Here is a 22,412-nt window from a genome sequence, read left to right as displayed (position 1 = left end):
CCAAGCCAGCTGTGGGGACGGTCTCCTGTTCCCACTATCCTGTGACATGGAGAGGAGGATCCGTGCCTCCTTTCACCCCTCCTTTCTGGAGAGTGGATGGCTCAGCCCTGGGAGCCCAGAGGCTCAGGCAAAGGCCTGCAGCAGACACTTGTCTCCTTTGGAACCCACTCCCCTCCTCTGCCACCTGTTTCCCAGCTGCACAACACCATGGACCCGCCGGGGCCGGGCGCTGCAGACAAAAGCCGGTTCCTCGCCCTGCCGCAGCCTCTCCCCGCGCTGACTCGCTTTAATTAGCCCCATCAAAGCCGGCTGCGTCTCTCGCTCCTGGTAGGTCGCAGAACATGATTAATTCAGGCACAGAGAACAGCCGCCCCCGACAGAGAGGGCCTCTCGATGAGGCCAAAGCTGTTTCCTCTCCCCCATCCAGTCTTTCAACCCCAGCAGCAAGGCTGGGAGCTTCTTTCTGCTGGAACGAAGCTGTGGATAGGCACAGGCTGTCCCAGGAGCCAGAGGGGACAAGCAAGAGCAATGGCCTCACCGAGCCTGGGTCTCTCTCCATCCCTCCCATCTGTTCTGGTCATGGGCATTGCCCACAGCCCACCCGTGGGTCTGCAGTTGGGACTACCCCCAAAAAACCTCTGGGTAGTGCAGTGGGTCTGGGCTCAGAACCAGCCCCTCCACGAATGGGAGTCCATGCATGAGCAACTCCATGCAGGAGTTGCTCTAACTCCTCCCAGCACCAGATTTCTCCAGCTGGTCTTCCCTGCTCCCACATATGTAGGGCCCAGGGTGGCACACACCATAACACAGCTTTATTAACTGCATTTGTAGGCAAAAGAGGTTTTAAAAGGAAAAAGCCTTTTGGGAAAAAGAGATAGATGGGGGGATCCCTTCCCCCTTTATATTTCTGCCAACGCAGCTGCGTGCAGTGTTCCAACAGCACTCAATGCCCCGGAGAGGCAATTACTGCAGGAGCAGGGCTGGGCTGCTCTCCACTTCATTTTCCTAATACAGTTACTTGTATTGGAAAAGCGCTGCTGCTCAGGGGAAGATACAAAGTGAGTTCCCAACATGAATCCTCTGCCTCGGGAAGGGCTCTGGGGCTTCCCTTTGCACAGCAGGGAACAGAGGGGCCACCCCAGTACGCACCAGCACAACACGGTTCTCAGGTTTTTATTTCAATCTTATGAACATTCTTCCAAGAGATCAAACATGAGAAGAAAAACAGTTTGAGCCCCTGACAGGAGAGATGAGCTACAGGCCCAAATCAACTGAGCTGGGGAATCTGTAGGGAAGGGAGGCTTCTAGAGAGCTCAGGAGCCTGAGCCAAGCAGATCTCACCCATTCTCCCCAAGCCAGCCAGGCAGAGCCACACGCAACAAGACCAGCAGTAGAAAAACATGTTTTGAGAAACCTCTTTTGCACAGCTCCCTCCCTCTTTACTCCAGATCCATGCAGTGCCCAGTGGGCATCCCTCGCCACACTGCCTGCAGGGCTTCACAGACACCCCAGGAATGAAAAACACCATGGCTTCAGGGAAGAGAGGGGGCAAGGTGAGCCAGGAATTCAATCTATGTCTCTTCTCATGCACATCAAAAGCTTTTCTGGTGCTGCTCTTCAAAGCCAGCAGGCACAGCCATAATCCCAGCTGCTGCTGGGGGTCTGCCCATGGAGACCCTGTGGGTTGGGCTTTCCAGCCCTTCAATAAGTGCCTTGCTCAGATACAGAGCAAGAGAGAACCCCACTCTGTGGGGAGCCCACTCCAGCTGTCCCCTTCAGGAGGTTGCTGTGGCTTCCTGCAGAGGAGCAGCAAGGAGCCAGCTCCCTTCTCCCACCACTTGTGGGACCCCAGCAGCACCCCAGAGAAGCAGAAAAATTCCACAGCACCCAGGCTGTTCCCAGAGGGCTACACCCCACGCTCCCACCTTGCTGGGTGCAAACAGCTGGGCACCTTCAGAGGAGCAGAGAAAGAAATGACCTACTACTGCCTCCTCTTCCATTCTGCAAACAGGGAAGCCTTTATAGCTGATGGGACACAAGGGAATGTGGCCCAAAACTGAGAGAAGGAAAACACTGCTGGAAAGATCACGCCCATCAGATGAGGAGTGAAGAGGTGAAGTGCCCCTGCTTCCCAGAAAACTTGTTCACCAGCAGCCACGTGGTGACTCCTCACATGAACATGTCATCGTAGCCTGGAGGGGGAAGGTGGTCAGGGTCCGGCCTGGAAAGAAATTCAGAGCAGAGTCAAACAGAAGTGAGAGCTCAGGCCTGCAGCAACAGGGATGAGCTGGGATCCAGTGGCAGGCTGGAAGCAGGCTGGAATACCAGCGTGGCCAAGGACCTACCCGGATCGCCCAACTCCTAAGGGGCCAAAGGGGTCAAATCTGGCGCCTGGGGGAACAGCTCCTGGGGGAAGCCGGCCTGGGATGCCTGACGATGGGTCAATGCCAGGATGCGGGATGCCAGAGTGGAGAGGATCCACAATCATTCCCCCACTCCGACCTCTGGAGAGAGAAAAGGGAGAGGAGGAGATGAGACTGGTACTGGAGAGAACTGAAGAAATGCTGAGCATGGGGACATGGGGTTAACCTGACACATGGCATGTGGGAAGGAAAGCTCCCAGGACCAGCCAGTGCAGCAGCCTATGGAAAGAAGACAGAGACCCCTGCAGAGAATCCCAGAATTGTTTGAGTAGGAGGGGACCTCCAAGCTCATTTCATTCCAACCCCCAGCCACAGGCACAGATGTCTTCCACTAGACCAAGTTCTCCCAGGCCCCATCCAATCTTGAACATTTCCAGTGATGGGACAGCCACAGCTTCTCTGGACAACCAGAGGTCTGGGGTCTCATCATCCTCACAGCAAAGAATTTCTTCCCAAAATCCAATCTAACTTGGCCTGCTCTCAATGGGAACCACTCCCCTTTGTTCTGTCACTTCAGGCCCTTGTCTGAAGTCCCTCTCCAGCTCTCTTGGAGCCCCTCTGGGCACTGTAAGAGGCTCTAAGGTGTCCCTGAAGCCTTCTCTTCTCCAGGCTGAACAGCCTGAGCTCTCTCAGCCTATTTCCACAGCAGAGGTGCTGGCTGTTCCCTCAAGAAGCACCAGACCTGCTGACCTTCACTGCAGACCCACGTTCCATCCCTGCTTCCCATCCTGCTCTGTGCAGTGTTGCAAGAGCCGGATGGGTTCCCACAAGCCTTTCCAAAGAACTGCTGGAAGTCATTTGCTGACCACGGCGAGTCCTCGGAGCTGCCCCACGCTGCGAGTGCCATTCCTCACAGTCGGCTTTGTGCAAATGTGCCTGGAGCCTCTGGACACTGCTGCCATCATACAAGTCATTAACAACCGCGCTAATGAGTTCCATTAGGCCAGAACAGCTGCCCAAAGTGCCCCGGGACAGCCAGGTCCCATGAGCATATTCCTAGGAGTCTGGGTCTCCAGTCCCAGCACTGGCAGGTGTCAGCACACAAATTTGCTTCCATTTACCATCTTTTTTTGTCATTCAGAGAGAAATCTCCGATGAAGCGCCGGAGGCAGCAAGAGAAACAGGGACACCCTTCCCCCAAAATGAATCCCCTCTCCTGCTGCAATCAGGTTTCCTTTGAGTCCCCCTAGCTCCAGGCCTCTCTTTCCAGCCGAGCAGGGACATTTTTAGCTGCCCCTTTTCTAGCCAAACCCATGGAGAAACAAGTCTTGCAAGAGGGGAAAAAATGCCATCCCCACAGGAGAGTGGTTCCAAAGAGGAGTCTCCTCTGGGCTGCAGGACACTGCACAATGACACCACAAGCTGGTTATTGTCTGACTGTGTGTTTCTAACTGGAGTGGAAGATGACAGGTTCTCCTTGCCTGAGCAAACCAAATATCAAGGATGTATCTGTGAAGCTCAGTCTCCCAGATGGCCCAGCCTCTGCCCAGGCTTTCTCCAAGTGCCTCAGACAGCCAGGAGGCTTGAAACAGGACTTGAGAATCTGTGAACTCAGCTTTCAGCCTCCCCTTTTGCAGACTGCTGGGCTGGAGACACAGCAGCTGGTAACAGTTTAAATTAGAGGCTTACATTCACTTAACGACGTATTCAGCTTTGATTTACTGCAGGAATTACTGTGTGTTAAATGAATACAAGCTGATTATTAAACAGACACAGATTGCAACCTATCATCTATGCAAGAGACGGGATCTTATTACGGTATTAGAACCATATTGAGCTTTAGCAACTGTCAATTGGTCCCTCACAATTTGCACTGAGCAACCTCCCCCCACTCAGAGACGCTTGGCTGGATACTGTTTCGGTGGTCTTTAACCACCCCATATCCCCCAAAGGCAGAGCAGGGTGTGCTTCAAGAGCCATACTCACCCAAAAGGGTCCAGGTCTTCTCCACCAACAGCAAAGGGACTCAAGGGGGAAGGCCTGAAACACAGGACACAGAAAAATGCTCAGGAAGAACATAGAACCTGCATGTAGCTGTGCCCATGGGTGCTCTCCCATGGCAAACAGTGCAGCACCTGGAGGGCCCTGGAATCTGTGGGACTCTGCATGAGGGGGCCACCACTGAGAGCATGCCCTGCTCCAGGGTGTTGCTGGATGAGGACACTGATGTGTGTGGCAGAAGCTTCCTGAGATAAAGGAAGCCCTGTTATTCCCCCTGTTGTTCCAACTGCTTGGAGCAGGAGCTGTCCATGTATAACAGGAGTTTCCATGTCAGGGGATCCCCAAGCAGTGCTGGGCTAGGCCAGGCTCTCCAGCATATCCCAGCCAGAGACACAATCCCACTTCCAGGAGTGTGGGGACAGTGGGGTGGTGGGCCTGTAGGCAGCTGGCACATCTCCTGTCAATAACCCATGCCAGTAGGATGGTTTCAGAGCAGTGCCCAGCTCTTCCCTGGGCACTGTCTTCCCAAGCCTCTCCATGGAGCCTCTTGCACCCTGAGTGGCAGCAGACAGCAGTAGGGTGACACAGAAGCAAGAAGTCACAGCTGGTCCCCACGAGATGGCAGAGGCACTGCAGTATCTCTTGACTTCCAGCCAAAGGTGATCACAGTGTGTGCGCCAGAGGAGGGAACCCACCTGCCACGTACAAGGGACGACTGGAAGGGGCCGGGAAGGGATGGCAAAGCAGGTGCCATGTGTCCCCTCTACCCAGCATTGCCAGCAATCGTTCCAAGGGCAAAGTGGGGTCAGGAAAACTGGAAGAGGAAATCTTGCACCCCACCCTGGCTGGGTGCACCTCTGGTGTCCCTCCCAAAAGCTGCTCAGCCACACAATGGCATTGTCCTTCCCACTAGGGTCCTTGCTGTGCCAGCCCCAACGGTCCCTCAGCCAGCAGGAGCAGGGCCACTGTCCTTCACCCCACACCTCACCTCCCAGCCCCAGCCCCTGCCTGTTCCCTCCTGGGTCTGTCAGTCCAACACACAGCTCCAGAACAGCCCCTCCCTCTCCAGCAACCAAATCAAACCCAAGTGTCCAGGCTGATCTAGCTGGGGAAGGTCTGGATCCTTTTCACTCCCCATCCCACGTGCAAGATGGGGACCTGATGTGTAGTTTGGGGGGCTCTACCAGGACCACATCCCCTCTAACAGGAGGCTCTCAGCAGCCACACACTCTTTCCTCACCTGGATGGGGTCCTTGTGCCCATCGGCTGCCGGGGAGGGAGCCGGAGCGGGTTCTCATCCCAGTGCGCATCCTCTTTGGACTCAGGCTCCTTTCTGGCCTTTCCTGCAGGGGCCCCGAGGGGAGCAATGATGCCTGAAGTGATTCTTGTCCTCAGCTCCTCGGTGTTCTTGTACACCCTGCACCAAGGAGAGGGAAGGCAGTGGGGTGGGGTGGCCATGGCACCAGGACATGGGGTGCTGGACAAGCTGCAACAGGCATGAGGAGGGGACAGACAAGCTCAAAGTGTCCCTAGCACAAAACATGTCCCCCACTGGCAGCACAGAGGGGACAGGAAGGGGTAACAGCACACAAGGGGACCAAAGCCTTTACCCCATTTCAGATGGGCAAGGTGCCACCCAGCCACTCCCTTCTGCTCCAACCCAACCAGTCTGCACTGGAGGAAAGCACATGACACTGTGGATGTGGCTGAAGCTGTCACATTCCTGGGCAGTGTCCACCCAGCACGGTGCTCTGGAAATAAATGTGCTGGCCTGGCCTGTTCCCAGGTGGGGTGTCTCTCCCCTTGGGTCACACCCACGATCCCTATATGTCCTCTATATCTCTCATGCCAGTGCAGAGGAAGGCAGGGAACAGAGTTCTGGCTGCATTTCAGGACTGGCCTGGGTTTGAACTGGGGAGTAAGTCCTCCAGCTCCCTCAGGAGGGATTTCTGCCTCCCTCTCCATGCCAGTAGGAAATCTGCTCCTGCAGAAAATACCAGGAAACTGAAATTACTTGTGGAAATCGTCCAGGTGCTCTGGGTTGATGTAGTCGGCCACTGCCAAGGTCACATCTGCAACCTTCTGAGAGCTGCGATCCTGGAAAAATGCAGGTAAAGCAGAGTGAGCAGCCTGGCAGATCTGGGAATGAGGGACAGAGAAGCTACAAAAACAGCCCCAGGCTTGGGATACAAGGAACAGGGCTCACCTGCTTCCCACCATGTCCCTGTGCCATGCCTGAATCCCCAGGAGCAAACCCCAGTGTAGAGCAAGATTTTCCCTGGTCCCTCTCCCCAGCTCAGGCTGCAAAGGGTGGAACACTTAGCAAAGCCACCTGGAACAGCTGCTTGTTGGGGGCTGCAGAGAAGTCCTGAGCTTGGAAAGGGACTGAAGCAGGGAATCTCCTGCACTGGACTGTTCAAGGCCAACTGTCCCACTGCCCTGACACAGCCAGGGTTTGACCAGCTTCATGCTGGGCCACATCTGACACAAAAACACCCCCTGGGTCTGCCCGATCCTGAGGGACAAACACCACTTCCAGGCAGAACAAGCAAAAGCCAACATTCAAGAAATTGGCCCGGTGTTCTTTCCAGCCAAGGGACCCCAAACCCACAGAGGCCGCGTGGGTGCTCACCATGACATTGAGGATCATACTGTCCTCCACCATGATGGCCTTCAGCAGCAGCTCATGGGCATCATCCGTGGACTTGTAGCGCAGTGTGTACACCTCCTTGTTGGCTTCCCAGCCAGCAGGCAACAGCTCTGACTTCCTTTCATCAGGACCTGGCTGCAATGGAACAGACGGGCTGCCGAGACCCTGCCCAGGAGCCCAGCATGACCTCCTAGGGTTGGGGGTCTTGTCTTAGCTGCACAGGGAAATCCAGGAGGGAACTGAGGTTTTTGGGTGGGGATCCCTCAATGCCTTCCAGGTTTTGACAGGACAAGCAGATATTTCCTAGAGGCTGGCCCTGCCTGCTTGCCAGCCTCCCACAGCATCCCTGCACTGGAAGAGGAGGACACAACAAGCAGGAAGAGGTCACAAATACCCACATAGGAGACAATGCTCTTCCCTGTCAGACACCTTGCACCTCCTCAGCAGGATACAGAGCTGTCTGGGGCATAGGGGAAGGCTGCCATCATGTCCATCCCAGCCCCACATCAGTGCTTCTGGGGGGCCCTGCCCTACACAGTCACCTTCTATGGTACTGAGGAGAGTCCTCTGCTGTGACAGTGCCCTGCACCCCCCATTACCCCCCAACACCACATCAGGCACTCTCCCAGCACCCATCAGGATCCTAATTCACTAGACGCCCATCTTAGCACTGGATCCAGAACTAGACTGCCCCACTCTCTGGTATTGCCCCAGTACATTTCCTCCTCAGCACTGAACTGGACACCTCCCTGTTCTTACAGAGTTCTGCTTCACCACCAAGCTCCACTTAGCACTATACTAACTGTCTTCCCAGAGTTACACTGAACGCACCAGCATCAGGATCTCCTGTCTTGCGACATGCCACAGACCATCCCCCAGCATCAGGACCCTCGGCGCCCCCAGTACCGGGATGCCCTCAGCACCGCCATTATCTCAAGAGCGGGACCCCCAACACCGGGACACCCCCAGCCCCGCAGCTGCCCGCTCCGACTTCCACAGCAGTACCGGGCCCCGCACTGGCCCGGGTGCCTCCAAAACCGCCGGCACCGCCCAGTTCCCCTGGCCCAAGCAGCGGTCACACGGCGCCGGCGAGCGGCGCTAGGAAAGACCGAGGCTTCACCGCGGCCTACTAGGCCTCGGCGGCGGCGCGCCGCAGCTCGGCCCGTACCTGGTCGCCGGTACCCAGGCAGCGGTAGCCTTGCCGAATCAGCTCCCAGTGGATGCCGCAGACCAGAGCGTCCTGCGGACGGGAGATCGCGGGCCTTGCCCAGGCGTACAGCGGCTCCAAGCCGGCCATGGCTGCTCCGGGCCGGGGCGGAGCCGGGGCCGCACCGCCCCTCACTAGAGGGCCCCCGTCCGCTGCGCTGGGCCCGAGCCGCCTCCTGCGGCCACAGAGCTACGGCATGTTTTGTTGTGCTCGGCACTGTACGGCTCTTCGAGTTCTGGGGTCGGTTTCGAGCCCCCTGGGACAAGAAGGACATGGAGGGGCTGGAGCATGTCCAGAGAAAGGAATGGAGCTGGGGAAGGGGCTGGAGCACCAGGAGCAGATGGGGAGCTGGGGGGACTCAACCTGGAGAAAGGGAGGCTCAGGGGAGACCTTCTCTCTACACCTTCCTGACAGGAGGTGCAGCCAGGTGGGGGCCAGGCTCTGCTCCCAGGGCACAGGGACAGGACAAGAGGAAACGGCCTCACGTTGTACCAGCAGAGGTTTGCTTTGGATATTAGGGAAAATTTCTTCGCCAGAAGGGTTAGTGGTGGGCTTGGTTGTGCTGGGGCAATAGTTGGACTCGATCTAAGTGGGGTTTTCCAACCTAAAGGATTCCATGATCCTGTGAAGGGTGTCTGCCCAGCACCATCCAGCAACCTCCAGATTAATCACTCTGAGCCTCCTTCCCTGCTCCTGGCTCTTTCTTGTCGTCAGAAAAGCATTTGAGTCCATGCAGGGTCTGCTTGTGCTGTCATAGCAAGCTTTCATGCTGACCCCAAAGGGATCAAAGCACCAAACAGCCATTGATGGGTTTATTTCATCCCTTCCATAACTCCTTGTCTGGGCCACAATGCTTATAACACCTAAATTCTATTAAAGTTGCCATTGAAAGGCATTCAGGGGCTTTTTTGTCTTGCCCCTGCGCCAGAGCCAGTGTCCTCAGCGTGGCTGGCAGGAGGCTGGGGCTCGGGACAAAGCCAGTGAACACCATCATCTGCTGCTTTCCTAATCTGAGCTTCAGCTCCTTGGGGGATGCTCATCTTGACTTCATTATGCGTCAATTAATTAACTTGCACTGCTCGCTCTTTCCATTTCCCTCTCAAGAAGTCACTGATGCTGAACAACCGACCACAGCCCGGCAGGTCCCATGGGAATCACTACCAGGAGACACCACACCTCCTGCCATACTTTGCTGCTCCTTTCTTCAGGGAAGACAGCTGGACTCATCAGGAAAGCTGCTGTGGATTTTCCACAGGAGCTCCATGAGGGAGGCATCGGATGGGGATGAGTTGGGAACAGCAGGAAATGCCTCAGCCGGAGCTTCTCCATCGCTCAGATGTGATTCAGAGCAGCAGCAGCATTTCCACCCCATGGCTCAGCTCACTCCTGGGCAGCAGCCGCGGTTTCAGGCTTTGATGACATCCACATTTCACTTTCCCAGCCTGGCCCTGGGTGGGCCAGGAGCTACCAGTGGCTCCATTTAAATGCCCAGTTCTGAGGCAGAGTTTGAAATCATAGGTCTCCCTCCAGAAACCTGATCTGGAATCCTGTGTCTCACTGCTGCTATTGGACTCCCGCTACGTTCCTGCAGAGTTGTTGCACGGGTTCCTGCAGGTGCAGGAGCACAGGGTATTTAGGATTGGTGGCCTCAGGAGCTGTCAGTGTCTCAGCAGGATCACACCAAAGCTCTGCTGAGCGCTTGCTGAGCTTTCCATTTCCCATCCAAATTTCTGCCATCCCTGTTCACCCACCAGCCGCTCCCCACCCTCCCACCCCTCACTACCTGCTCCCATCCAGCCCTCAGCTTGTCCTCCTGTGGCCTCACCTCCATGTTCATCCTTGATTTATTTTCCCGTGACACCGTGTTGTGTCAGCTGCCCCGGACCACTCTTGGAAAGCGACTTTTGATGCCAAGTCTCCCTCGGCCTGATCAGCCTCTCCATGGGCACAGCAGTGAGGAAAGCAGGATGCCTCCATGCATCCCCTCACCACGGAACCCTCCTGGGAGCCAGGGCTCTGCCATACCTGAGCCCATGGCCCCAGGGCTGACTGCCACTACATCAAAGCTGTTATTCCAGCACCACAGTGCCATGCTGGCCCACATTGCCTGACTCCCTGTTGTCTCCTTCCTCAGCTCCCGTGCTTCTCTCACTCCATGGCTCAGTGATGATGAAAACCACTGGCCACATGAAAGCAGCCCCCTAATGTGAGTTAGGGGCCTGCGAACTGCGTGGGAGGTACGGAGAGCCTGGCCCCAGCTGGAATCAACAGCCAAGTCACTAAGGAGAAGATGAGAATTGCAGAGCTGGCGCAGTTGTGCGGCAAGGCGAGTGCGTCAGGGCGGCTGCCGGGCACACTGGTGCCGTCGTCAGAGCAGCCATGTCCTTTTGTGACTGCTGGAGCCTAGCTGGGAGCAGGAGCGATGCTGTGAGAACTGAGTGAAACCCTCAGAACAGCCAGTGCCCTGATACCTCACACGTGTTCATAACGATTCACGCCCTGCTCTTGCACCAAGGAAGCCACCCTTGTCCGTTTTCCTCCCTCTTTCACCCAGGAACATGATCTGTGGAGATCTGCTCCCTGACAGAGCACGGGTAGGGGTGATGTCCCATGGGAGGCAGTAGCTGAAGCTATCCCAGTTGGACGGCGGTGCTTGGAGCAGGTAAAAGGCTACATCAGCCGGGGTCACCTCCGTCACACGAACCACAATCTCCCCTGACCTTCATACTTTCCCACTGCCTCACTGCTCCCATTGCATGCGCCCACTGTGGTGTCGTAACGAGCAGAAGAGGAAACAGATTTCCCAACCGCCTGCCCCGCTGGCAGCCCATGAGCCCTCTCTGCTGGGAATGGCTGCCAGCACGGCCAGGGCAGCTGGCTCACCCCTGTGCTGTGCTGTGCTGTGCGTGCTGGGTATGACCCAGAGTCTCACAGGAGAAGGCAGAGAAGGGCTGTGGATAATCCCTGGCTGATGTTCAGGTGTCGCAGGCTGCTGCTTTCCTCGGGGTCAGCTTGCTGCTGCTCCTCTCCCATGGATGGGAAAGCCCCCATGCATCATCCAGGGTGAGCAGGGCCAGGGTGATGGATGGCACTGCCATGTTTTCTACCAGAATCTCTGTCCTGCTCCATGCAGGCAGCAGCTTCCTAGCACATAGTGGGAAGGAAAGATGGGATCCCCTGCTGCATAGCAGGGAAAGCCAGCAGCACTGGAGTAGCTCCTCCACAATCTGCTCAGTGCCTCAGGGCTTACTGGCTCACAAGGAACCACCTGATTGTGACTGAAATCACCAGTGCCAAGGGATGTGGACCGGGGCAGGGGTTCCTGGAATGGCCTTTTCCCCTCACTGCCATCATTGCCTTGAGAGGGGAGGTAGTCACTCCATGAAAATTTGACCTCCCCTTCATTTCTCCTAAATTCAATTCCAGGGAAAGACGACACTGAGGCAGGAGAAAGGGGTTTTTTCTCCGGGGAAGAAATGCAAACCACATGCAGGCAGGCTCAGGCAGGAGGAGGGACTGGGGCTGCGAGAGCCGGCGCTCAGCAGCGAGGCCGAGCTAAAGTCAGTTAGTGCTTCAGGACTCTAAACACGCCTGAGTGCTGCGCTTTGAGCAGGCGTGATCCCTGTCAGAGAGAGGCTGCCAGTAGGGTTTGAAAATAATTAAGAAACCCAGAACCCCTGTGCTTCCCAGAAAAGCCTGTTAGTTCTGCGGTGGAAACCTTGCTTGCAGGGAGTGCATCGCACAAACAGAGTCGTGACTCATCAACTGGATGGAGCTAAACTCCATTTTTCGAAGGTCAATATGCTCAAATCCTAATGAGCTTTACCCTTGGTAGGGCTCCCATGCTCCCGTTGTCAACCTGAATTCCTGGGATGCCCAGCACACCTGAGAGTAATGGAGGACAGTTTCAGGGGATGTATTTCATCCAGAGACACCAAGAGCTTCCAAGTGGGCAGTAATGATGGGGAAACTGAGGCACAGAGGGTTCAGACCACCAGTCCACTGCCTCCAGCCAGAGCCTGCACCCCACCAGCCCCATCCCTGCAGCCTGGGTGGACACTGCCAGCCCCTGCTCTTGGGGGATCTCAGCTGTGAATCCGAGCGGTCCAGGACAGCCTTGGAGGAACAAAACAAGACAATCAATCACCCTTGCTTCATCCCGCCCCAGTCTGCATTGTGCGGAGCCTGAGGGACTCCACATCAAAGCAGGAGCAGCTGGCTGCCGGGGTGTCCCAAGCTGGCTGGCGGGGTGTCCCAGCCCCAGACGGGCAGCGCCCTGCCCACGGGCTGCCTGTCTGCACTGCCCACACGGGCTTGGCCTCTGCTCACTGCCTGAGCCCCAGCAGCAAAGCCGGGATGCAGCGCTGCTCCCTGCTCCGAGCATGGCGAAAGATGTCCGAGGTCACAGCGGCTGCAGAGAGCACCAAAGCTGGGGGTGCATGGATGCGGGGACAGCACTGTAGCATTCCAGGGCTGGCAGCACCTTCCCTCTGCAGGGGCGAGCAGGAGGTGACATTGCATGTGGGGGAAGAGCCATCCCAAGCTTATCCTGGAGCTGTGGGAAGGCTGCAGGGCAAAGCCTGCTCCTGCCGCGCAGCTCCCGCTATCCTCACAAGACCCTTTTCTTTGCAGTTCCTTCCTTGCCACACGGCGGGCACTTCCCCCAGGCTGCAGCCCCAGCGCTGCTGCAGACAGTACATTAATTTTTGGATGTCTTTTGCAGCTCCTCAGCGTTTCTCCTCATCCCAGGCACGCAAGGCTGGGATGAGGCAATGTTCTTGGGGAGTATTGGCTTCCCGGCTGGTGGGGAATATTCCTTGATGAAACTGGCCCAACCCCAGTGGGGTTGGGGATGGTGAGGGCATGCAAGGGGTCCAGTCGTGGTGGGCAGGGCTGCACCATGGTAAACCAGCAGCGCTGACCTTCTGGGATGGGGCATCTGGGCAAGGGAGAGCACCTGGATACCCCTGGAGCAGTGCCGTGTGTGGGTGCAGCAGTGGAACAGCAATTTGGGTACAACCCTCCAGATATCCCCTGTTTTCCCTCTGGCAAAGGGCAGAGTGGCTCTGCCCTGTGACCACAGCATGGGACAGGGCAGGGAGGACATGTCTCTGGCAGCCTGCAGGACACACGTGCCCGTGGTGGGTAACAACTGACATTTTTTCCAGTTCGTTAATTAAAACACAGAACAAAAGTCACTAAAGTGTGAGGCTGGGTGTTTACAGGGAAAATTCCTCTTCAGGTGCCAGGTTTATTAATAGAAGAGGAAAAAAACAGGGGGGAGAAGCAGGGCCACAGCTGGACAAGGAACATCTGGGAAGGATATACTTATTGGGGGTGGATGGTTTTGGGTGTGTGTGTGGGATGGTGGTGTGAGGATGGGGGTGCAGTAGCCACCCATGTCCCCTCACCACCAAGCCCCCGGGATGCTGAGTGGCCATGGGGAAGCCATGCTGTGGGCATTGCTGTGAGGCAGAACGTTCCCAGCTCACCCTGTGGGACCCTGGCAGAGCTGATTCAGATCCTTTGAAGTTTTCCCCATTAACTGCCACAAACTGGTCAGGATCCAGGTCGATGAAGCAGGAGATGCTGTTAACATCGCCACCAGAGCTGGAGCTGCTGGGACACAAGAAATACACGCTCAGACAGGGCTCATAATGTGAAGTTTGGGGCAGCAAAACCCCCCTGGCTCCTTCAAGCGGCCCCCAGGAGTGCAGGGACTCCCAGCAGTGTTGGGGGGGGTGGCAGAGCTGTGCCCCCCAGACCCACATGCCACCCACCTCTGCCAAGTGCCTGCACACAGGCTGGCATTTGCACTTCCATATGTGACACATTAGGATTTGTTTAGAAGCCCTTTATTGTCATATTTTGTTCTTTATTTCCTACAAATTCAATTTGCTGAGGGATGTGTGCAGATTGTGAAATTATTTTGAGAATAGTTCCTCTGGGTTTTTTAATTTCCTTTGTATTAAATTTTACAGTGTTTAAAAGGCTATGAAAAATTTTATGTCACAAAAAAATAAAAAGAAACAAAAAAAAAAAAAAAAACCAAAACAAAACAAAAAAAAAAAAACTGAGGACGGCAAAATTCCAGGGAGGAAAGGAAAGGAGAAGAGCCCAAGAAGGGGATGAGCTGTGGGTTGGTGCTGGGAACAGCCACTGTCATGGCAGGCACTGGGGATGGTCTGGCACTGATGCCCCCTCCTGCTCCCACTTAATCCTGGCTGGAAAACCAGAATGGGACAGATGTGGCCACTGCCTCAAAACGGGTGCTGGAGTGGGACCTGCCATTTGCTGAGGCCTGGATGATTGTGGTTTTTCCCACCACTCAGCCTTTCCCTTTCCTTTGCTCTCCATATGGGAGCAGGACACAGATGCTTTGCACAAGGCCGTGGGGCTCTGCTGAGCCCCCCCCCCCTGCCTTTCCAATGCCTCACAGTCATTTGGTGCAGACATAAAAGCCCACGGCCACTCCCGTCAAGAAATTCCCGACAAGAAAATCTTTGAATTATTCCCAAGCTGTGACTGTGGAAAGCCAGGCTGCCTCCCATGAAGGGCTCCACAGCTTGGAGGCATTAGGGACCCCTTTTGCTGCCGGGGCAATGGCCAGTCGGGAGCCACCCTCCCGCCCTCTGTCCCCTATGCTGGATGTTTCCAGCTTCTTCAAATCACAGACACATTTTTCATCTCTTTATTTCTACCATTGTCATTGTCATTGTTCTAGCTGGTGCAAATTGGGAACTGGCTGTGCACTGACACTGCTGCTCCCTTCGCCCGCAGCCGCTCTTGTCCCCAGAACCAGCAGGAGGGCCCATTCCAGGGATGGAGATGGTACTGCATCCTGCTGCCAGTCCCCCAGGGGCTTTTGCACCTTAGTCCATGTCCCTGCCTGGCATAGGACCCCTGGTGTGCTGCACCCTGCCCCTCTCCAACATTATTTCCCCTTTGCAGCCTGCCCAAGGGTGCTTGGAGGAGGGTGCAGGGGCAGTGCCGGTGTCTGGTGAAGGTCTGGCTGAGACCCCACAGTGTTTTGAGGGCTCCTGGGGCTTCAGCAGCACTGAGGAGGGGGCTGGAGTATTTGAGAATGATAGAATCATCCAGCTCAAACTCTCTTGCCATGGGCAGGAACACCTTCCACCAGACCATTCTACCTGGCCCCGAACACATCCAGGGTCTGAGAAACTCAAACCCAGCAGCATCTCCAGCCTCAAAGGACCAGGGACAAGGACTCCCCTTTGCAGCGCCAGGGTGCCCAACCCTTACCACAGCTATGCAGGGATCTGTAGGGTGGTTGGTGCCTCTCAGCACCAGGGAAGAGAGATGATGTGGAAAATAATTATGCAACAGGATTTATCCATTATTAATATGGAAACGGAAGAATTCAGTGAATGCGTAACTTCGATCGAGAGCAAGATGCCAGGGCTGCAGAGTTGTCCAGTGCAGTAGGATGTGCCAAACAACCAGCAGCACCAACCATCTGAGAAGAATAACAGGATGTTTGAATAAGCTGAGAACAAAACAGCCTTCCAGGGCTATGGGGAAGCAGGGATGCAGAGATATGAGAATAGAGGGTGTATGGATGCAGGAATGTGGGGATTTGGGGGAAGGAGACATGCAGGGACCCAGAGATGAAGGGATGCAGAGATTCAGGGTTGTGGGGATGCAGGGATGCAAGTCTGGACCTGATGGTCCCTCTGCCCATTACATCCCACTGCCCATGCAGATCCTCTCCCTAAGCCCAGCGTACTGAGGCCTTCTCAGATCAGCCTCACTCTGCTCCTCTGACCCCTCCAGGCAACTTGGCAAATTGATGGAGGAGGATTGCTGAGCAGATCCCAGCTTTTGATCTGGGAAAAGAGAGGCCACACCAAGCACTTTCTGAAATTCCTTCCTGAAGCCTTGGCTGGGCGCCGCTGCCGCTTTGCTGAGACATTCAGACCCTGGCAGCACTGGAGCTTGAGCCTGGCCTGGCCACGCCATCCTGCCTCTTCCCAGCACCCAGGTTTAGGGAGCTGCAGCCTTGGCAAGAGCTCCCTGCTCTGGCCTGTGTGCCCCTGTGCAGGTGTCTGGGTGTGGAGCCTTCATGCCAGCCACCTCCTGGCTCCTCTTTGTCCCTAGAGTCATGGGGTGATGACTTCTCCAGGCCACCAGCATTTCTTTCCCCGCCACATGCTGGCAAATTCCTTTCACATGATCAGGAAATATGAATTCTCCTCTTCTATTTGTTTTTTAAAGGAAAAAAATGTAAAAAAGTGTAATCTAATCAAATGCTGTTTGTTTGTGGTCTCAGTGATCTCCAGTTGTTTGGTTGAGGCTCAGTGAGATGCCATTGGGATGGCCAAGGACAAGAGACGCTCCAAACCTGTTGCAAACCCAGGTGCTCCCAGCCCTGCCATTGTGGGCTCATCCCCATGTGGGGATAGACAAACATCCCCATCCCAGTGGCTCCACTGGAACTGGGAGCACTGGAGGCAGAACTGGTTTGGCTGATGGAACCATTGCTGGCCTCACTTCTGTCAGGCTGGCTGAGAGAGTGTGGGAGCACAGGGATTGTTGTGTGGTCTTCCAGGAGGGCTCAAATTAATAAACCAGCATTGTTAAACAGTTCAAAACATCAGTGGCCTTTAATTATCCCCTTTTCCTAAGGGAGGGGGCATTTTGCACCTGGGGAGGCCATGCCACACATCGCTCTTTCATCACAGTATGATGGGATTTTTCCCCAGTGCTTATGTCTGTAAGCAGCCCTGCTCCAGGCCCACAGTGGGAAAGCACTGCTATGCCAGGACCCTGGAAACCCCCATCCATGGGAAGCACCACTGTGATCCTCACAGGACCCCTGTTCCTGGGTATGCCCAGCCTAGGAATATCTCTTCTCCAGCAGAGAACTGATGCAGATTTATTCCCTGTCTCCGGGGGAACTCTGAGCAGCATCAGTTCCCTTGGGACTGGAATCACTCTTTGCACCCCAGAGTGCCCCTAGGCCAGGGCTGAGACCTCAGCAGGAGGGACCCTCTGCCTGCAGGAGGGTGCTGGAACTTTCCTACCGCAATGGATGGACGGGTTGGTTCTGTTGGGAGCCTCCCAGACAGCCAGGGAAGAATGAGGATGGATGGAAAGAGATGAGGGCAACAGGTCATGATGTCTCTCCATGTGTGGTTGCCACAGAGCTGAGACAGAGCTCTCCTCTCTGGTGGGGAGCCATGAACCCCCAAAATGCTGTGGGAAGGAGAGGTGGCAGCTGAGAGGGCCTGGAGTGCGTGCAGGGTGCAGAGGAGGCTGGGGATATTTGGAAATGTTCTTTTTCTGCTTTCATAGTGTGACATGCATTTTTTACTTCATTTAATCTTTTTTGTTCAAATTCCCAAGTGAAGAATTCTTTCCATGAGCCAGAGCCTGCTGCCACGGCTTTGTGCCTGGCCATGGCACTGGGGACCAGTTGGAGACCATGCCCCTGTATCCCTCCTCCAACTGCAGTAGCACGGATGCTCAGAAGTGGGCATGAGGCTCAGGGCACCCAACTGGCACCCTCTCCATCACTGCTTCAGCTCCGCTGTCCCACTCCAACCCCCTTTTCTTTCCACTCCTGCAATTTGGTCCTCTTTGGGGTGATGAACCTTCTCTGTGTGCTTTTGAGAGGGAGCTGCCCACAACCCATTTTAAACAGCTCAGGCTTTGTCTTTATTCCAGTCCTGAAAATTGAATTTGTTAGTGGCATAAACAGGATATAAAAGACTGAAAAAAATAAAAAGGAGAGGGGAACATTTTTCTCCATGTCTTTTCCTTCAACCTCTGAGGACCATATCTGCTGACACTTCTGAGTGTTAGTCAAACTCCTGATGACAAACAGGCCCTGGGGACCTTCTCTGTGCAGCATCTCAGGTCACCATTTCTGCTCTTTTCCTTTTTTTTTCCCTGGTGTTCTCCAAACTAATGGTGGTTTATGGTGCTCTTTGACGTCAGCCACAAATGGGGCTGCCAGGTGGTAATAATTTTCCTGAATGTCGGCTAAATACAATTATCACTCCATTTTCACTTCAGAAATATTAAAGTTTGTGTTCCTCCTGTTATTAATTTTGAAAAAATCCTTTATAAGTCACCGTGGCACACGGCCGCCAGCCCTGGGGTGCTGGCAGCCACAGCAGGGCTGGTGACCAAAGTCCGGGCAGGCCCTGCTGTGCCACGTTCCTGGATTGTTCTGGAGTGGAGGGATGGGAGGCAGTGCCCTAGAGACCCAGGGACAGAGCCAGGAGTTGGGATGTCAGCAGGACTAAGGATGGATCCTGAGGCTGGGAGGGTGAGGAGAGACCCATGTCCCTGTGGAAGACCCAAATTCCAGTTCCTGTGGACCATGAACTTAAATCGGGTGTTTCCCAGCCCCATGCCAGCACAGCAGGGTCCATGAAAGGACAAGCTCCTAGACACGCCATTTCCTCCTGGCTTGGTGTCCAAAGCATGAGCACATCCCTGCAGCTTTGGCCAGGGCAGGCAGGAGCTTAGGAGCCGCTGGCTTTTGTCACGGAACGATCACATCCTGCTGCCAGGAAGGGTCCATGAGGGTTGGGATGCTGCAAAAGTCCACGTTCAGCTACAACCAGAGGACCCAGGGCAGTTCCCAGAGCTGAGACACTGGGGTTGGATTATCAGCAAAATGGCTTAAAAGTAAACTTTGAGACAGATACACCATCACAGCCTTTGGTGGCCGAGTCCCAGCTGAGTGATGCCAGCACCAACATCAGGCTCTCAGCCCTGGCACAAGCTGAGGAGCAGGTACAGCCACATATCCCAAGTTTTGCTTCCCCGAGGGCACACAGATGGGCACCCTTCTTGCCTTCCACTGCCTAGAGTCACCTCAGCCTCTCACCACATCCCCTGACTGGGAGCACATCCACTGGGAGCTGCAGCTGTGGCATGGCATGGGCAGGGCAGGTCATGGGCAGGGCTGGCCGTGGGCACCGGAGCCACGACTGCAGCGGCTGCTTCCACAGCCCTCCCTGGGCTCTGTGGCTGCAGGGGGGAATTTCCCCATCCCCAAGCAGCAGCCTGCTCAAAGCCTTTGTCTTCTGCTGAATTCCAGCTGGTGAGAGTCATCCACCAGAGTCAGAGGATTTACCCTCCTGGGGAATGATGTGCAAGAGGGAACCATGTAGTCACATTAAAATTATTTGAAAAAGAATGGGACTTCTGAGTGCTGTCTCACGTGGAGCCAGGAACATCCATCTGACTGATGCTTCCATCTGTCTTTCTCAATACTTTCCTTAAATAGTCCAAATATTAAAAAAAAAAAAAAATCTATTGGAATTTGGCATATATGGTTCTTAGGAGAATAGAAGCGGGCCAGATACTAAAATACCGCTGCCTCGCTCCCCTCCAGTAACAAACACATGATTTTCATTGCAGGGAAGGCAGAGGCACATCTGGCCCAGAGGAGGATGCTTCATGGTCACCGATACTTTGGCTTTGCTGGGAGAGCAGGCTTTGCCCAGGCTGAGGGGTCCTGTTGAGCACAGTAGCAGCACCCAACTCATCTGGGGAATTCCAGCTCCCTACAGCAAAGGAATGTGCAGTCCAGCTGCCTCAAACCCCAGGCTCCCTGTCCTACACTGCAAGTCCCATCTCCTGCCTTTCCTTGGAGAAACCTTCCCTGAGCCCCCGCTGTGCACAGCCAGGGGGAGTGGCTGCAATGGCGGGAAGAGATTCCGGAGCACTTTTCACACTGTGTCACAGTTCCTCAAAGTCCTTGCTGCTGTTGCTCTTACTGTCACCTCCTGCCAGCTTTTCCCTGGAACCCTGCGGTGCCCACAAATGGGAATTGGTTTATGGCCTGGCTCAATGTTGGTGACTCCTGACCACCGTGTTTGCTCATTTCATCCATTCAGCTCTGCTCAAGGAGCAATGACAGATTTTCAGTGACAGAGTTTCAGTGGCTCATGTGGGATGGAGATTGATGTTGGCTTCAAGGATGGTGCTTGATGCAAGTGCTTTCCCACAGGGATGCTGGGGCTGGGGGCCTTTCCCTGCCCCAGTGTCACCCACTGCTGGGGCAGAGTTGGATAAAACCTTCAACAGCTGCCAGCCTTCACATTCACCTCCTCCTTTCACCTTCTCCAGTGAATACTGAGGTCCCAGTTCAACAGTTCATGCAGCAAGCAAGCACACCCTCCATCCTCCCAAGCTTCTGCACATTCCACCATCCTCATCTCCTGGCTACCTGGGAGCGCTGCCCCAACACCACGTCCCCTTGGGAAATCCCAGCTCAGCCTTAACCACCAGCCGGGCAGAGCAGAGGATCCAGCGTAGGGATGCCGTCCTTCCCCGCGCCCGTCGGCGCTGGCCGGCGCTGAGCCCACCCCGCGCCAGCCGCCGGGTGTTCTCCCCGCTCTGACAGCTGTACGGAAATTGGAAGGCGATGCTGACATGTGTCAACAATAACCAGCAAACAAGCGCCAGCGGTGGCGGCGGCTGTCCCCAGCACCTCGAGGAGGCTGGCCACTCTTGGCTGAAATCACAGCACGTTGCGGCTGGAAGCAGGAGTATTGTTTCAATTATTTCCATTATATAAAGTCAGGCCATTTAATATATTCTGCCTCAAAGGGGCTCAACTAAAGAGATAAAATAAACACTGGAAATATGCTCTGCTGACATGGACCAGGAATTCAGTTTCGACACCAAGCCTTCCCTCCCATCTCAGCGCTCGTCTTCCCTTTCCTCCTGCCTCTCTCTCCTACTCTTGCTGCCCCTTGGCCTTCAGTGCCACTTGATGCCAGTTCCTTCTTTGGGCTTTGCTCCTGTTTTGGCAGCTGGAGCACTTGAAGGCTGTGCAACCATGCTGGCGTCCAGGACTGGAGCAAGCCAGAGGAGCCAAGAAGAGAGATGGAGCTCCAGAGCTCACTCTGGGATGAAGGATGTGATTTATGGCAAATCTTAAGCCTCTTGGGATGACACATTCCCTGAGAACAGCAGGAAGAGCAGGTGGAACAAACTCAGGAATGGCTGGAGTGTGGCACGAGGAGGAGGAGAAGGAAAAGGAGAAGGAAAAGGAGGAAGAGGAGGAGGAGGGGAGAGCAAATGTGCCGTGAGCATGCTGCGGGCTGCACTTGGCAATATCAGCACTAAAATCAGCCACCTTCACACCTTCCTTCTCATCTGGGAGAGCTGACGGCACCCCAACATTGAGGGAGCTCACTGGCTCTGTGCTGGTAAAGGAGGTGGTGAGTTGGTCTGCCAAGAGGCTGAAGTTGCTCCCACCGGCTCTGACCAGACAGGATGTTTCCCACAGCATCATCCTCCCCAGAGCACTCCTCCCTTGCAGGGCTGTGCTAGTCCAGGTATTCCCAACATGTTGGCGTGTGGGAAGGAGCACCAGCCACACCAGCACTAAATCTGATACTTGGCCTTTCCCAGCACATTTCCCTGCTCCGAGCTCTGCCTCTCCTGGAGCGGGGTCATGGGCAGTGCCACCCCCAGGGGCCTGGGTGTTGGAGGGAGCCGTGTCACGGGATGCCAGTGAGGGCTGTGGTGCGGCGTGAGGTGGAGCTGGCTTTTCTTAAGAGCAGGGAAAGGGCCTCTGCTGAACTGGCACTAGAGCAGCTGTGACTTTCCATTCCTGTGGGAAGTGGGCTGCCACCGTCCAAGCATCTGGGCTTGTTATGATGGGAGAGGAATGCCAAGTATTTTTCTTCCTTATCCACTACCATCCGCTCAAACCCTCCCCTGATCAAACCCACATTCATCGCCCAGGATGCACTGGGGAAGATCCCTCCCAGCCCTCATAGCTGCTGGGAGTTCATGGCACCTGTGGAGAAAACGCCGCCCTCATCCAGGGGTTCCCTCCATCCCCCTGTCCCTTCCTGTCTCCTGCTGCTAGCCAGCTCCAGACATTTAATTTTCACTTTATTACCTTCCCTAAGAACGTCCCTGTGCCTGCATCCCTGTGCCACCACCTCTGTGACTGCATCCCTGCTGACCTGTGGGCCCGGCGGGACCACACTGTCCCCTCCAGAGCCCTGAGCATCCCGAAAGCAGCCACTGGGATGGTGCCACGGGCGTGTGCCCTGGGGCGCCTGCCGTGCCGGGAAGCAGGCGGTGCAGCTTTGGAAGGTCACCAAGATTTTTCCGAAGATGAAAGTGTGCTCAAGTGTCAAACAAACTTTCCAAATTATCTTTCTGGACACTTTCTCCCTTCTGCTTTGGA

At 55.2% G+C, this 22,412-nt stretch overlaps 1 protein-coding gene across 1 annotated transcript; it reads right to left on the bottom strand.

Annotated features, from left to right (window-relative positions):
* Window positions 1-1,994: 1,994 nt before the first annotated feature.
* PSMF1 (proteasome inhibitor subunit 1) lies at window positions 1,995-8,377 on the bottom strand. Its single transcript, XM_068207764.1, has 7 exons — window positions 8,183-8,377; window positions 6,997-7,149; window positions 6,379-6,461; window positions 5,605-5,781; window positions 4,350-4,403; window positions 2,346-2,504; window positions 1,995-2,221 (listed from the first exon to the last, which is right to left on the bottom strand). Exons 1-7 carry the CDS (start codon window positions 8,309-8,311, stop codon window positions 2,170-2,172), a joined length of 807 nt encoding a protein of 268 aa, XP_068063865.1. The 5' UTR covers window positions 8,312-8,377; the 3' UTR covers window positions 1,995-2,169.
* Window positions 8,378-22,412: the final 14,035 nt, after the last annotated feature.

This window comes from Anomalospiza imberbis, chromosome 17, assembly GCF_031753505.1.
Source record: "Anomalospiza imberbis isolate Cuckoo-Finch-1a 21T00152 chromosome 17, ASM3175350v1, whole genome shotgun sequence".
Taxonomy (NCBI): domain Eukaryota; kingdom Metazoa; phylum Chordata; class Aves; order Passeriformes; family Viduidae; genus Anomalospiza; species Anomalospiza imberbis.
Note: the sequence above shows the minus strand (reverse complement) of the source record. Positions and strands in the feature narration are given on the sequence as shown.

What these genes read in the sequence shown, in the direction of transcription:
- PSMF1 (XM_068207764.1), bottom strand. Translation starts at nt 8,311, where the DNA reads ATGGCCGGCTTGGAGCCGCTGTACGCCTGGGCAAGGCCCGCGATCTCC. An exon ending in GCCTGGGTACCGGCGACCAG is followed by an intron (nt 7,150 to 8,182) that starts GTACGGGCCGAG and finishes GTTCCATTGCAG; the next exon opens with CCAGGTCCTGATGAAAGGAA. An exon ending in GGCACAAGGACCCCATCCAG is followed by an intron (nt 4,404 to 5,604) that starts GTGAGGAAAGAG and finishes CCTGTGTTTCAG; the next exon opens with GCCTTCCCCCTTGAGTCCCT.